This window comes from Chionomys nivalis, chromosome 13 (genome assembly GCF_950005125.1).
Source record: "Chionomys nivalis chromosome 13, mChiNiv1.1, whole genome shotgun sequence".
Taxonomy (NCBI): domain Eukaryota; kingdom Metazoa; phylum Chordata; class Mammalia; order Rodentia; family Cricetidae; genus Chionomys; species Chionomys nivalis.
This window is the reverse complement of record NC_080098.1, coordinates 35,307,850-35,325,004: the sequence shown is the minus strand read 5'-3', so window position 1 is coordinate 35,325,004 and position 17,155 is coordinate 35,307,850. Positions and strand designations below refer to the sequence as shown.

The 17,155-nt window shown below is 47.8% G+C and overlaps 1 protein-coding gene across 1 annotated transcript in view; it reads right to left on the bottom strand.

Annotated features, from left to right (window-relative positions):
- The window catches only part of Gng4 (G protein subunit gamma 4), a 44,190-nt gene that overhangs the window by 10,290 nt on the left and 16,745 nt on the right, over window positions 1-17,155 (bottom strand). Inside the window, exons 2-3 of the mRNA XM_057787485.1 lie at window positions 15,547-15,651; window positions 13,751-13,859 (exon numbers count right to left, since the gene is read on the bottom strand). Of these exons, the coding sequence (XP_057643468.1) occupies window positions 13,751-13,849 (99 nt within the window). The 5' untranslated portion in view covers window positions 13,850-13,859; window positions 15,547-15,651. The remainder of the gene's footprint in view (window positions 1-13,750; window positions 13,860-15,546; window positions 15,652-17,155) is intronic.

Below are 17,155 nucleotides of genomic sequence, written 5' to 3'. Positions count from 1 at the left end.
CATCCCCCCACCTGTGGTCGCACCATGGAGAGCTCACTTCCTCTCATGTCCCATAGAGACAAGTCATTATCTACAGTGGTGATGTAGGACAGCTGGTGCCTACTGAGCGACAGTTATCTTCAGTTTTTAGACCTTAGTCGTACTCTAGGGATCTGCTTGCTGCCCACTGTGTCCTTGGCATGAATTCCCAGAAGTGATAGTTCCAGGCTCTAGAGCACGCAAGATGAACATGTTGGTAGACACCTCAATCTGCCTTTCAGGGAAACTGTCCATTTCTACTCCAGACAGCCAAAGAGCTGCTCACCCCACTGCACCTACGAGCTGTGGATTGAAAATGCCTCACTTAACATTAGTGCAGCCATGACAGGCTGCAGACTAACTATACCGGGACTACGCCTCACCCTTACAATAGCCAGGAAAAGCAACAGACTGCGCCCTGCGGGAGACCAATCAGAAGTGAGACAAACAAGTGCTAGATGCTCTAGAACATTAAGAATAGCTTACCTAACTTGTATATAGGTTGTGAATCTCCTTTCAGCAACGCCAGTACCAATCCCTGCTTGACAAGACTTCTGTTACCCCACTCCTGCTCAGTCAGGAGTTCAGCCCCCATCTGAATCTAGAATTTCCCTACCCCCAGCCCCCATTCTTTAGTCCTTACAAACCCTGTCATAGCTGAGTTCAGTCCTCTTCCCGATCCAACCACTGAGTTGGAATGGACGGAGAGCTCCTAGCTCGAGCTTGCAATAAAGGCTTTTGCATATTAACTTGGACTCCTGGTGACCTCTGGGGGGCTCATGACATGGGCATAACAGATTTAGTGGATATCACCAGACAGGACTTTCTCAAACTTACATGCTACAAACATGGACTCCCATCTTCCAAGTGCTTTTATGGTTCATTTGTTAAATTTAAATCTTCGCTTTCTGAGATAGGTTGTCAATGGATTTGCGGTGATCCTCCTGTTTCAGCCTCCTGATTGCTGGGATTAGAGGTGTATACCACACCCAGATTAGATATTAGATCTGAGGCAGGAGAGATGACTCAGTGGTTAAGAGCATTGTCTGCTCTTAGAGAGGACCCTGGTTTGGTTCCCAGTATCCACATCAGTAGTTCACAACTGCCTGTAACTCCAGCTCAGGGGATCTGATGCCCTCCCTCTTCCGGCTTTATAGGTACCTGTACATGTATGATTCACATATACACACTCAGGCAAATACACATACACATAAAAAGTGACTTTGGCTCTCTAAACCTTTTTTTTGTGTGTTTTGAGACAGAGTCTCACTATATTTGCTTGTCTGACCTAGAACTTGCTATGTAGACCAGGCTAGGCTCAAACTCACAGAGATCCTTCTCCACCATAGCTGGCCAATCTGTAAAGGATTGATTTACGCTATAGACACCTCCCCTCAATTCAAATGCAGAACTATGAACCACCAAAAGCAGAGCTCTGGGGAAGGTGATTGAGGCTAAATGTTCTTATAAGGGAGGGAATTTCATCTCACAGGGCTGGTGTCCTTACATCAGAAGAAATGACAGAGGGATTTCTCTGTCTCACTTTGCAAGCATAAGAGAAAAGCCACAGGAGGCCATGGTCAGGTGCCCATCTACCATTCAGAAGTATACACACACACCATACCACACCCTACTAGAACCTGGATCTTGCACTTATAGCTAAATCACACATACAAACAAAAAAAGAAAGAAAAAGAGAGAGAGAAAGAAGAAAGAAAGAAAGAAGAAAGAAAGAAAGAAAGAAAGAAAGAAAGAAAGAAAGAAAGAAGAAAATGGTAAGAAATGTTAAGACGCTGGAGAGGAGAGCTGGCTCCGTGCTAAGAGTGCTTGTTTTGAAATCATGAGAACAGGATCTGGGACCCAGGATCACAGTATCCACACAGGCCAGGCATGCTTGCAAACTGTGGTAGCCACAGCCCTGAGCAGGGTAGAGGCAGGAGGATTGCTGGGGCTTGCTGGCTTCCATTCTAGCCAAGAAAACACAAGTCCTAGGTTCAAGGGGAGACCCTGACTCCAAGGATAAAGGTGGAGAGCAACAGAGGAGGATCTCAGACGCCTGTGGCCTCTGTGCACACGTAGCGATATGTATTCCCACGGTGTCTGCCATATGCTCGTGCACACACACACACAAACACACATACATACGTAAGTGAAATAAACCTTTCAAAGAATTTGTCGTATAAGCCACCCAAGCACTCTGGCAGCCTGGGCAGAGGGCTCCAAGTCCTCTGCCATTTATTTGGGTAAATTAGTGAACGGGCGCCTTTGTTCACTGCCCTGAGAGCCAGCAGCTTTGTCAACAGCACTCTCCCCAGTCTAAGAACTTGCTCCCACTCATCTAAAATGCTGTCTGGACCATGGAACTCTGGGCACATGCTGGGTTTACCTTTGAGACTTCTTACTCTGTTCCAGTGATCTGTCCATTGCTGAAGGAAGCTCTGGGCATGGTTATGCATTCTGACTTTTACCGCTTCCAGGAAACGTCTGAGCGGTTTTCTTCTCAAACAAATTAAAAAACAAACAAAAACTTCCTAGGTAGTCTCACATCTTTCATCTAACAGAACTTTAGGATAATTTGAGGTTTAAATTCAAAATAGAATTTCTGCTAAACTGAATCTATGTTTTAATTGATAATATTTCCCAATACTGACTGCCTGTTCTAGAAGAAGGCATTTTGTCATTCAGATCTTCTTTTATACCCTTTCCTTAAGTATTTTTAAAAGTAAATAGGAATCGTCCACATAGAGATATTCTCAAAGCCACGTTCACAGGTTTAGTTACCTGTGGTGACAGAATGCCTGGCATAAACAACCTAAAGAAGAAAGACTTATTTTGGCTTACAGTCAGAGGGCTCAGTCCATAGTCACTTGGCTCCATGTGCTTGGGCAGACACGATGATGGTAGGGACATCTGATGGACAGGCTTCTTCCTCTTGTGGTGGACAAGAACCAGAGGGCACAGGCACATCTCCAGTGACCTACTCCCCCAGTGAGGTCCTGCCTCAGCCTTCCAAAACAGGACCGCTATCTGATGACCAAGTACCCAAGACACAGCCTATGGGGGCCATTCACACCCAAGACGGAACGCTCACGTTCGGGAGACAGTGCTTAAAGGCTTCCGGTGTGTATTCCCACTTCTGCCGTTAAGTGCTGTGCTGTTAAGGGCACAGCCTCCATGGCTACTGCTTTACAGGGTTGATGCCTGTGGAGAGGCATCCCTGGGGTCCTTCTAGAAAAAGAATTTTATTTATTCTTCTTTACGAAACAAAACGTGAGAAAATGTCAGTAGGGAGAGGCAAATTGAGTAATAGTCCAGTCCTTCCTTGTGGGTCAGCTAAACAGAAAGAAGCATGTTCATAGAGGAAGTTCAGCTAACACATTATCTCTCCTTGGTTTACTCAAGTTTCGTTTCATGCAGTTTTCATATCATTGGATCATAAGGCTAAAGTACATTTAGGAAAAGTAAGTTGCTGTGTAATTTTGCATTCCCACTAGCAAGGGACAACAATTCATTATTCCATATTCTTACCAGCATTTAATTTTGTCAGCTCCTTCCTTTGATTTAGCCATTCTAATGGTGTGTAATAGCATCTCATGGCTTTAATATGCAATTCTTAAAAGACATATCACATTGGACATGTTTTCACATGCTTTCTTACCATATTTGTGCATGTGCTGGGATAACATATGCACACTACCATGCATAGCCCTTCGGGTTTGTTTGTTTTCTGGGGAGTGAACTTGGGCCCTGGCTTATCTGCAAGCACTTTACTGAGCTATCTCCTCATCCCATTATTTATCATTTTGGCATCATCTTTGGTGAGACACCCATTCAGATGTCTTGGCCCTTTTCTTGGTTTGCTTTTTAGAGACAGTCCCATGTGGCCCGGGGCTAGCCCTGAATTCACTATGTATCTGATGATGATCTTGGTCTCCTACCCTTCTGCTTCAGTTCCCAAATGTGAGGGTTTAAGTGGGCAGCACCCTGCCTGAGTTCTGCCCATTTAAAAATGTGGTTGCTTTTAATTACTGGGTTTTAAGAGTTTGCTGTATATTTTGGATATGCCTTTTGTCAGATATGTAGACTGCACATATTGTCTCCTAGTGCAGCTTGCCTGGGGTGTTTTGAGAAGCTTCAAGAACTAAGGAAGCATGGCTTACCAGACTGTCTTGGGTTATGCTAGTTCAGTGGAAACAGTCAAATCCAAGGCCAACCAGACTTCCCCCTACATCACCCTAGGTTTACAGCTGTGTCTTCATGTTTCTGCCTGTGACACATCTTGAGTTAACGTCTGTGTCTAGATCCATGTGTGTGTGTATGCGTGTGTGCATGCATGTGTGTGTGTGTGCGTGTGTGTGTGAGTTACTAGATAGTTCTTGTTGAAAAGACCATCTTTGCGTGTGCATGCATGTGTGTGTGTGCGTGTGTGTGTGTGTGAGTTACTAGATAGTTCTTGTTGAAAAGACCATCCTTGCTCTTTGTAAATGATCTGTTGGCTGTATTTATGAGGGTTCATTTCTACATTCTGGTCTAGATCTATGTGTCTAGACTTTCTCCCACATCTCACTGTCTTGGTTACTTTTGCCGTAGAAGGTACCAGATGGCCACACTCCTCCTCCTCCTCCATCTCTTCCTCCTCCACCTATTTTATTGGCTACTCTGAATCTTTTATTTTTCCATATAAACTTTAGAGCCAGCCTGTAAATATTCACAAAATAACTTCCGTGGATTTTGCCTGAGATTACACTGAATCTATAGGCCAAGACCGGAAGATACCTTAACAATACTGCCTTCCCATTAATGAACATGGGATATCTCTCCGTTTATCCAGATATTTAATTTTATGTTTATTTTCTTCACCTAGATATTGTACATAGCTGGTATAATTTTCTCATTTAAAAAAATATCCCAGCTGGCCAATGGTGGCACATGCTTGTATTCCCAGCATGCTGGAGGCAGAGGTAGATGGATCTCTGTGAGTTCAAGAGATCTACAGAGCAAGTTCCAGGACAGTCAGAGCTATTACACAGAGAAAGCCTGTCTCAAACAAAACAAAACAAAACAAACAAAAATCCCTGTTACTTCTGGGGTGCAAAATATGTTGTTCTTTAAAAATTAAATCAGAAACTGTATTAGGGTTCTCTAGAGTCATAGAACGTATGAAATGACTCCCCCTCCCTTCCCCACTACACACACACACACACACACACACACACACACACACACACACTTTGTTGGAATTCCTACAGGCTTTTAACTGATCCAACAATGTGTAGCTGTGGGCGGGAAGTCCAAGAATCTAACAGTTCCTCCGTCCCACAAGGCTGGTGTCTCAGCTGGTCTTCTGTGTGTGCTGGAGTCCTGAAGGGGTAGACTCAATGCCAGGGAGGGAACAGATGTGCTGGCAAGGCGAGGACAAGCAGGAAAAGAGCAAAACCTTCCTTCTTCCACATCCTTATAGAGGCTTCCAGCATGTGTGGCCCAGATTTAAGGTGTGTCATCCCCTGCCTCAAGATCCAGATCAGAGGTGTGAATTCCTATCTCAAAGCTAGAAGTGGATTCACCCATTTCAGACCAAGCAGAAAATCTCTCACAGGTGTGCCCTCCATTTCCGGATTGTAGTTCATTTTAGATAGTCAAGTTGACAACCTAGAAGAGCCATCACAGAACCTATATTGGATTTTCCATGTAATGTTTACACACACATACATATTTGGAACTTCTTCTACTATCTTTGCTTTTGTTTCTCAAATTTTATGTACTCTTTGTTGTTTTATAGTTTGTGTATTATTTCTCATCCACCAGTAATTCTGAAGTATGTATTTTTATAGCTTTATTATGCTCAAATATGTTAATAAACTTCAGAACTGAAGTTGTTGTTTGGGTGGAAAGGGGCTGGGGTGAAGCAATGACCCAAACAGTTGTATCTACTGTTTCACTCCTAAGAATTAGGAACTAGCCACACTGGGCAGTTTACACCTTCTGTTTCTCCAACAATGAACCCTTTCTCTCATTAAAGGAATTATTTCGTGTTGAGCTCCAGTATGGAAAGCATATGGCTTCTCTCAATAGGGTCTGAAAATGTTCTCTCTTTCCCAGAATGCCTTGCAACTTGGGCACAAGCATGCATCCTTCATTCTGTCAGACACACATGTTCCATGCTCTGACTAGTGATCCAAGGAGGGAGGCATGGGGAGCCATGGTCACATCAGCAGCCCTAGGTTCAACAGGGAGTCCTCAGCTTGGAATTCAGCAGAGGACATTCCTTCGGACGAACCTTCTGTGGAGCATTGGGGACCTACTTCCCAGAAGCAGGAGTTCAGGTTCAGGCTCTCTAGTCAACATCTCCATGGCCTCTTTCAAAGCCCTTTAGCCACAAAACTAAGCATGCCTGGATCCCTTGTAGTGAAATTCAGTTACATGTTGAAATGATTTTTTTTTTTTTTTTTTTTAGTTTTTCAAGACAGGGTTTTTCTGTAGCTTTGGAGCCTGTCCTGGAACTAGCTCTTGTAGACCAGGCTGGTCTCGAACTCCCAGAGATCTGCCTGCCTCTGCCTCCCAAGTGCTGGGATTAAAGGCATGCGCCACCACTGCCCGGCCTGAAATGATTTTTCAAAGGAAAAACAGGCTGTGTTTGTAGTAGGTTTAAGACATACGCTTATGTCACTTGGATGTGACAAGTGGCGGAGGCGCCCTTGCAGATGTGATTTCTCTGTGGGTTGCCACCAGAGCTTCAGGAGGGCACCGAGCCCAAGGCCTTCTACCATGTGCTCAGGTACAGAACTTGGGTTCCAGGCTTGTGTCTTTCAGCTCTCACGGTACCTCTGGAGCTCAGCTTTCTTGTCTGTGAGCTATAATGGTCTCTCCTGTCCCTCTAAGAGACAAGTCATGCCCACTCCCCCCCTGTCCAGGCAAGCTGATCTGATCTTCAGCTTCCAGCCTGAGTTCTACCTTTCCCCCCTCTCTCTTTCTCTCTCTCTCTGACCTTTCCCTTCCATAACCCAATAAATAAATATCCAACCTCACTCTGCATGGCAGTGCCTATCTGCCTGTCTCTCACCCATACGGATGGCTCCTCGTGGGACTGGCTGCTCCTTCTTGGTCTCGCACCCGCTACCTGGCTCCCTGCCTAGGACCTGCTGGCCCTCATGGCCTGTGGGACACTCGGGGGCTCCCTGCCTGGGACTGGCTGCCCTTGTGGCCCGCTGTGGTCTCGGGACCCTGCAGCATTTCTGCCACGGGCCCCTCATTTTACTTAAACCATTACATGAGCTGAGACCCTGGGGTACCAAGGTTTCAGAGCTACTGTGAACACTCAAGCACCTTACGCCGTGTATGAAGACTGTGATCAAAATTAGGCCCATTGTGCCAAGAGGTCGCTTCTGCCCATGACCCACTAGGGTTTTCTTCTTTATCATCTACAAGCTGCTTTGCACTGCTTCTTGGTTTTTATTTGTATTCTTGTTTTGAGACAAGGTCTTAATGGAGCCCACACTGCCCTTGAATTCTTGATCCTCTGACCACTTCCTGAATTCTGAGGTTACCGGCCTGCCACCATTCCTAGCTTGTTTTTATTCTGCCTGGGTGGTGTTTGTTAGGAAGGGTTCTCTACTTCTGAGCCATCAGGGAACCTCCCAGATGCTTGTGTCTTAGCGTCTGTCATTTCTAACTATCAGTTGGATGTGGCGAGGTGCTGGGAGGGGCAGGTTCTTCCTCTACTTAAGGGGAATTTTTCACACCTTGCCCCGAGGAATCTTTACTCTTTCAAGTTCTCTCTGCCAGGAACATCTCCTGTGGGACGTGGTCGGTCTTGACTTTGTGATCTCCAAATTGATACTTTAGCATTTCCTTTTGCTGGGACTTTCACCCAAACCTCTTTGCCATTAACTTGGTTTTCTACAGGGCATAATAGTCACTGTTCCTTCTAACGACTTTCTCTCTTTAATCTTTCCTTAAGTTTTTTTTTTTTTTTTTTTTTAATTCAGTAGCAAGGATTGAACTCAGAGCTTTAAACTGGCAAATACCCTGCAACTGAACTATCTCCCAGCCTCCCTATTAATTTTGGGACAGAGTCTCATATAGTTAAACTTCTAGATAGCCCAGGCTGGCTTTGAACTTGTGGTCTTGTCTCAGCCTCTGCACAGCTGTGCCTCCATGCCTGACTTTACGTAGCTTTCCCGCCACATTTCAGCTCATGTTCTTGCTCTCCTTTGAGCTCCCTCTCTAGATTTGCTTTCTTTACTTTCCTTGAGAGTATGAGGCCCTTAAAATATCCTTTGGTTTTCTAGAAAAGGGCCTCTCAGAGGAGTGCTGTTGGCCTTCTTTCTGCTATAGTCTGGTCCCTCCTTGTTCTGACAGAATGTTTACACAAGTCCATTTTGTTTCTCTCTGACTCTTCAAAGGAACGTGCCAACTCAGATCTACACGCTTGAGGAGAGTTCAGAGTCTCCTGAGCCTCTGGCCCTGTCTACTGCAGCAGTGCAGACCACCTTCTGTGCAGCTGGCTGCCAGCTGCCCCCTCATGCAGCCTTTGCACGAGGTGCTGGCAACCCATGGTTAGATGTGCTGTTTAATACACACTCTCTGAAGGTACCCGGCACTTTCTCATCAGCGTATCTTCTCCATGGAGGGCGGTCCTGGCTTTTTGGCTGAGCCTCATCTTGGAGTAAACTTTTGTCTCTGTGGTGGACCAGACAGATGGCATGCTGAGGCCTGAGTAAAGAGTCAGTGCCACCTTCTGAACACAAAGGCAACAGGTGTCCTCTGGGTAGGGCGCACGCTCTTCAGGTGGCATCCCAGAGGCTGCCGATGAAGGCAGGTGCACAGACACGTGGGAGGGAGGACTCGGAGAACTGGTAATTCCTAAATGTAATGATGGGTTAGGGGAACAGTGGCCAGGCATGCAATGCTGAGGAACTGGTATTTCACACTCAGAGTTTAGGTCACAGGAGCAGTCAGCCGTTGACAAAGATTGGGCATGGGGCTGTTGTCCCCTGTCCCTGGCACAGTTCCTAAACTCTGGAATTCCCTTGAGTGAGAAGCGCCTCCATGGTATGCTAATGAGGGGGCTGGTGGCTGGAGATGCTGCCTGCACAGCTTCAGGAAGGGGGCATGTCACCAGAACAACAGCTATGACTGGAGGTAGAGCTCCCAGCCCTGCCTCTGCCTCCGAGGGATGGAGGAAGGGCTGGAGTCTGAGTGGCCAATGCATTAACAACCATGGCTCTATAATGAAACCACTATAACACCCCAACTATGGGCTTGAAGGTGGTGTCATTATGGGCGAGAGGTGTCATTCTTGTTGAAGTCCTGGAAGCTCACCCACAATTCCTCATCCTGGGCATCTCATCAGAAGGTTCCTAAATTATCATTTTGATAATAAACTGGTATATATAAGAAAGACATTTCCTGAGTCCTATAGATTATTTTATGAGTGACGGAGCCTGGGGAAGGGTGTCCTCAGGAACCCTTGACTTTGCAGGCAAGCCTGACAGAATGCAGGTAGACAGGGCACCTGGAGCTTGTGACTTGTATCCACAAGGAAAATAGTCTTGGCCTGAGCTCTTAACCCATGGGGTCTGAAATCATAGCCATAACAGTGTAGTTCAAAAAATATGACTTTTAATGTATCGCTGTAAGACACTGATTTCATTAAGAGTTTGACTTCTTTCTTGACTTATCAGAGAGAAAATGATGAGCTTGGTTCATGAAATCAGTTCCAGAAATAATTCTCAATCCTATGTGCTGAAAGCCAGTCACTCTGCCATATTCATTTTAAACTGAATTTGCTGGGCTTCTCAAGCCACTGAGAGAGCCAGAGGCACACAGACCTGAGCATGGGGCCAGCGGCAGGCTACCCACGACAGCCTCTGGCTGACCTGGAGATGATGTGGCCTGAGGATAGCAAGGAGTAAGGGGCAGACTGCAGAAATATTCGGTGAGCAGAAATGTGTGCCTTTTCATAAAGAAATTTGCTATTGGTTCAGACACGTGTGTGTGTGTTTGCCTTTTTCTCTCTGTGTGTTTCTGCATGTGTCTGTATATTGGATATACATCATGGAACATTATTCAGACATTAAAGAGAATGACGTTCTGGCGCACTGTACAACACAGGTGAACTCCAAGTATGCTGTGCTAGGTGAACCAACTACACATAGCAGGATAGCCAGTCCGGGTTTCCACTTTTACGAGGTTCCTACTACAGCTACAATCCCAAAGACAGCAGGACAGTGTTTCTAGGTGGAGATGAAGTTCTTGGAGATGGAGGGTGGTGGTAGCTCAGGATACTACAAATATTCCTAATCCTGAAATTGATAATTTATCTAAAAATGGTTTAATGGGAAATTGTGCATTCTGTGTATTTTAGCACAACGAACCTGTGTAAGATGATGCATGCCTATCACCCTAGCATATGGGAGATAGCGGCAAGAGGATCACGTGATTGAACTCATCCTTCTTTACATACCCAACTTGAGGCCAGCCTGGGCTACATGGGACTTCATACTTGGTTGCCTCTCTCCTCAGACAGCCCAGGACTATTTTTTCCCTGAGAACTCTGCACTCTGCTTCTGAACCACACAGGCTAGTTTCTTGCCCATTCCATGTGCTGATGTCACCATAGCTAGAATTAGCTACTTCCTCCTCAGGGCCCTGCAACAACACAACACTGCCTTCCCAATGCCTCCAGCATGACCTGTGACTCTCCTCCCATTAGAGTCTGTAGTGTGCCCAAAGACTCCAAGAACTTGCCATCTATGGGAATACACAAGTCTCTGGGACTCTGTCTGCGGCTGGAAATGATCTGTTGTCACAGAACATGTCTTTCCCTGGTCGGGCAATCAAATATGGCCCTAACCTGTGCTCACTGTCCCCTAGCCCTGGCTTGGTGCACGGCTGGTTTCTTGCCTCTCTTGGCCTGGTGTTCCACGCTTCCTTCCCATACTGTTTGCTTTCTTGGTGTGTTCACCTCTCCCACAGTCACAGATCTCTGCCCAGTCATGGCTGCAGCTGCCTTCCAGTCCGTCCAGATGTGAGGCACAAGCCATTCACCGCAAACACCTGCCATTCACTGCGGCTCTGTGATCTTGTGCTTGTACCCACAGCACCCTTTCCCCAGCAGCTCAGCAGGTGGCTTTTCCAAATCCCTGCTCATGCTCACGTCTCTCCTCACTCTGGGAGAGACATTTGCTCACGCTGAAGCCGCAGCCCCGCTGTGCAGAGCGATGTCCTCACAGTGTCCTCCCCTGGCAGGCTTTCCTGTCTTTGCAAAGCTGGGCACCGCTTGTCTGCAGGACGCCTCTGATGGCCCATTCAATCTCTGGAACCCCAGCTTCCAATTGTTCCCTGGGTGCTAACCTCACTCCCTTCTCTGGCCTGCATTCCAAGGGCTGACATCTGATTGGTTGCTTGTGGTTGGCAGCTTCTGCTACTATGACAAATACCTGAGACAAACAACTCACAGTTTGGGGGAACAGCACATCATGGTGGCAGCACCTGGCAGAGCAAAGCCCTTCACCTCATGGCCATGGCCCAGGAGAGAAGAGATGAAGCTGGTGCCGTGAGTGAGTTCAAGGTCAACCTGAGCTATAGAATGAATTCAAAGCCAGTACAGGCTACAGAGTGAGACCACGTCTGAAAAAATTAAAGTAAACCAAACACAAAGAGAAGAGACCAATGGCTCATGAAAGCCTGGTCCTGGGTTAGAGCCTCAGAATCCATGTAAAAGGTAGGAGAGAAGTTACTGCAGAGTTGTCCTCTGACTACACACACACACACACACACACATGCACGCTGTGGCATGCTACCCACACACATCATACACATACACACATATACACACACAGCACCCACACAAATAAAATAATAAAATTTTAAAAAAGCCTAGGCCAAAGTTCTGCAACCCCCTGTGGCCTGAAATCTCCCGGCAGGCCTCTTAAAACCTCCTAAAACTTCTAACATCACACAGTAGCAATACAGACCTTTAACATGGGGCCTTTGCGGGACCCGAGAACCAAATGACAACACAGCTGATGTCGGCACATATGGGATGCTGGTACCCAAATGGCAGGTCCACTAATACTAACGTTCACAGCCCCACACTCTCCTTGTCCTATCTGTATCTCATGTAATCCAGTTCTGTGCAGTCCCCTAGGATAACTCATGCCGTGAGCTGCAGGGGAAAGAGTCTCTCTGCTTACAAAAGGGAGACTGGGCTGCTGAGCCACGCTCTAGAGCGGGAAGTGTTGTAGGACAGTCGATCACACTCTGACACTCCCAAGACTGCCGATAAAATTTGCTTTGAGCTGGGCAGTGGTGGCGGACGCCTTTGATCCCAGCACTAGAGGCGTGCAGACCTCAGTGAGTTCAAGACCAGCCTGGTCTACAAAGAGAGTTTCTGTACAGTCAGGGCTGTTACACAGAGAAACCCTGTCTCAAAAAAAAAAAATCAAAGAAAAAATAATTGCTTTGAATCAAAGGCGGAGCTAGCTACTAGCTGATCAAAATTAGACATGGAGGTTCTGGAGGACCAAGGACAGATAGAGAGACAGGGTAGAGTAGAGTAAGGCTTAGGGAGATTCTTGGCCCTTTTTGGATCAAGGAAGAAAAGAGAGAGAAACAGAGAGAGAGAGAGAGAGAGAGAGAGAGAGAGAGAGAGAGAGAGAGAGAGAGAGAGAGAGAGAGAGAAGATTGCTGATGGTTTCTGGGCCCTTCCCTGGTCATTCCTGTTCTTACCCTGATATAAGACTGATATCTGACTCCTGGTTTTTATTGATAAAGAACACTCAGATAAATGTTTCAGGGAAGGGAAGATTTTAGGAAATTTGTATCCCCAAGTGACGACAGCTAATGTCATTGTGACTGGGTTTGGGATCCTCTAGGAGACACACCAGAGTGTGGCCGTGGGGAGTTTCCAGGGAGGTTTAACTGAGGAGCCCTGCTGTGCTAGCCCACAGACTGGGATCCAGGGCCAGGTAAAGAGGAGGAAATAGGCTGAGCAGGAGCACTCAGCCCTCTCCTTCCCGACTGGATGCCCTGTGACCCACCCCTTCACCCCCCACCCCAGCCAGCTGCCGCCACTATCACCGCACATCTTCCCATTGAGAAAAAAAACAAAGCAAACCCTTGATTTGCTTTCCTCACGTATGCTGTCATGACCAGGAGAACAGAAACTCATACACCAGATGCTTGAGCAAGACCCTTGGGTTTGGCGGACTCCTGAGGGAGGGGCGTCCTAACCTTATCACAGCCCTGAGCTGGCTGCAGCTCAGAGCCACACACGGTCGAGCCTCCAGCTCACCTCTGTGTGCACCAGTGAAAACCAAGGCTTCACCCCTGTGCAGTAATTTCAGTGGGAAGGGACTCCAAAGACCCATGATGGGAGGTGGCGGGAAAACCCTTCACCTCCCCACGGAATATTTAATACACACAGGCTTGATTCAGTGATTCAGCCCTAGCTGTGCCTGTCCAAAGTCGTGCTGCTGTCTATCCTCGTTCACAGCAGCGGGGAGACACGATGTGATCAACCTCACAGTCCACCCCTCTCTTCCACCCTCACTGTATGACAACCGCTGGCCAGAAATACAGCCGAGTTTTGGCCCTTCCTTCTGGACACACACACACTGTGGACTGCATCTTGGCAGGCTCAGAGCTCTGGAACAAACACCCTCTTCCCCCCACTGAGACTGTTGCCCTGTTGGGGGACCGAGCCTAAGAACGTGCTGGGTGAGTTTACCTTCACCCTGTCCATGCCGGCCTCCATCTTCAGCTGCTCCACGGCTTTCCTGGCCTGGGAGATGCTGGCGGTACTGTTGTTAGACATGCCTTCCTTCATGCTGGGCTCCCTGCAAGTGACCACGGGGAGAGGGTTGGAGCGCTATGGGCCCAGAGAAAGGCGGCCCCTTCCCATTCTTCCTAATCTCACCATCTGCAGTTCCCCGCCCCCTTCCCAGCCAGATTTGTTCTTTGAGAAGGAAGAAGAAATTCTCCCAGTCCTGACACACATTAGACCACAGGGCCAAGACAAGACATTACAGTCTCCTGAGGAGGATTCTCGGTCACCCATGCAAGGAGAAACTGCCTGAGGGAGACTAATGATCACAGTACGTGGCTGAAGTCAGGCAAACACAAGTGTAAAGGATGTGGCTCCCTAGGCGCTGAGTGAGGCAGAGGCCAAGGCTGGGATCGCTGAGAGCCCATTACCCCTGGGCCCTGCAGCACTACGCATGGCATTTTTTTAGACAAGGCTTTCTTTGTATTGGCTAGGCCAGCTGCTCAGAGCAGAGTTCAGCAGGTGTGGGTTCATATCTCGCTTGGAAATCTCCCAGCAAAGAGGAGAGCCACAAGTAACTATCAGTTTGAGTTTCAAGGACCTCTTAGCTAGCCTAGACAGCCTTGGCAGGGGATCCCTTGCATGGCCTGGGAGAGAGGGCAGGGAGGAGCTGACACAGTGGTGGGCAAGCCTCTTGGGATGGCTGTAAGTGAGGAAGGAATTGGCTTTAGGCAACCGGAGCTAGAGACAGAAGAACTTGGAAAAGCAGGCTAAGAGGGAGACTTTGGAGCTGTCCCTGACTCATCTTTTAGGCTCCACTTGACTGACACCTCTACTTTTCTGAGCCCACTAGTTGCCTCTATAAGACCCAAGCTAGTATTCATGAAGAAATGGACCAGAGACAAAGCGGATGGGGTGGGACACGAGCTTTTCCCGGGGAGAGTGTTTCCTTTCCCACTACAGTCCAGCTTGGCGAACTAATTAGTTTATTGGACTTGTTTACAAAGCACGAGCAAGGGGTTGCTTTCTAAATCACTGGTGACCTCAAAGCAGCCGAATCACTGAACAATCCATCCCAACACGGATGCAAAAGGTGTTCCTCTTCAGCTAACCTTCCACCGCTATCTGCTTTGGCTCCTCGGAGACCACAGATAGCTGGGCAGAATTACATTCAGCCTTCGGAGGGAGTGGCTCGGGCTTGGGTGCAGTCTGAGGAGGCCCCCCCTTCTCCTATGAGGGCACTGTGCGTCATCCCAGCTGATGAAGGAGGTCATGGCAAACACGCTGAGAGGACAGGATCCCACTACAGGGTGGTGACAAAGCCGGACATCCATTGCCTCCAGGGGACCCTGACTGGGTGTTTGGCCTCCAAGAAAGTAAGGCACAGGGAAAAATGAGCCAATTGTTCAGGACCAGCCTGGGGTCTTGAGGTCCGTTTCCCTGGGCACCCAGGCACATTTATATTGGCATGTCATCTAGGGACCTCGGCAGGCTGCACCGTTGGCTCCCAACTCAGCAAGTGCCAACCTGCTGCCAGGATGAGGCCGTTTCATTCCAGGGCTGTGGCTATGACCTGACTCAGGACAAGGAAAGGATCTCCAGAAGGGTGGGGTCATCACACCTCCATCTGCCTCGGCCAACAGCGTCCCCAGGGGGAGAGGAGGTCTAGGACTGACAGCGATGGCGTGAGGAGCGTCTGCTACCATGGGGACTCTGCTCCCTGAGCATCATCTTTCTGTTCTGTAGAGAACCATCCTTACCTGCTGAGAGGTGGTACAGGGACAGGTCCAGGTAGGGGACACTGGTGACAGCAGCAGTCGACTGTCAGAAGAGAAGTCGATTCAGGGTCCTGCCGTGGGGCTCCCCTGAAAACACAAACAGATATACGTTGTCCCCAGGGTCTCCATGGGCTCCCTCAGTTGTCCTACCCAAGCTCAGTGGCTTTGCCTGTTAGCCCAGGGACTCTCACACCAGTCTCGGGGGATGACAGTGAGCTGACAGATGAAGAGGAGGACATAAAACACAACTCAAGGCACGTCCACCCTGAGCCTTGCCAGACAACTGCACTTTGGGCACAACCCATGTGCCCAGCTGCCCTGCCCCTTTCTCTTGCCAAACTAGTATGCTAAGAGGAAAGAACTTGCGGGAATTTTCCTTTTTGAAATGATAACACCTGACAGCTATTAATTGTAGAGATAAATAGATCCTTTATTTATTTATTTATTTCTGATTTTTCGAGACAGGGTTTCTCTGTAGCTTTGGAGTTTGTCCTCGAACTAGCTTTTGTAGACCAGGCTGCCTTCGAACTCACAGAGATCCGCCTGCCTCTGCCTCCCAAGTGCTGGGATTAAGGCGTGCGCCACCACTGCCCGGCGAGATAAACAGATCTTACTGTGGCATCTCCACATATTTCATTTTCTTTTCTGACCATAAAAAGATATGTGAAGCGGGCTGGAGAGATGGCTCAGTGGTTAAGAGCATTGCCTGCTCTTCCAAAGGTCCTGAGTTCAATTCCCAGCAACCACATGGTGGCTCACAACCATCTGTAATGAGGTCTGTTGCCCTCTTCTGGCCTGCAGGCATACATGTACACAGGATATTATATACATAATAAATAAATAAATATTTTTTAAAAAAGATGTGAGATGCAGAGGTCGAGAGCACTGGCTGCCGTGGCAGAGGACTTGGATTTGGTTCCCAGCACCCACAACTGCTCACAACATTACGTAAGTCCAGTTCCAGGGGATCTGATGTCCTCTTCTGGCCTCTGCAGGCACCAAGCATGCACATGGTGCACATTAATATGTGCAGGCAAACACCCATATGCGTAAAGAAAGGAAAATCATTTTTTTTTTAAATGTGAGCTAGTCATGCTCATGACGAGTCTTGAGATAACATGACTGTTATCTCAGTACTTGAGAGGCTGAGGCAGACAGATCGCATGTAACAGATCATCAAGAGAGAGAATGGGGGTGGGGAGCCTGTGTGAAGACAAAACAGACAAAAACAAGACTAAGGGGAAAGGGTGCGTGCACACATGTACACATGCGCACAGCGGATACCTAAAGCCATTGACCACGCTGAGCCCTACACATGCTGTGGGTTTCTCCATACATGCATACCAACAAAAAAGATTAGCTTTCTCTTCAACACAGACGCTGTGACAGTGTGGTAGAGAGACGGCGGCTGAGTGAGCCTGAGGTGAAGGCACTTCCCAGAAGACACTGAGATAGTGCAGATGTCATTGCCCTTGGGGACATCACTGTCACAACACCATGGGCTTTGGGGGCACCTTTCCAGTTATTTAGATGGATTCTGGCCACTCTTTGAGAGACAGTGACCCTTCAGAAAAGCATCTAGACTAATTGC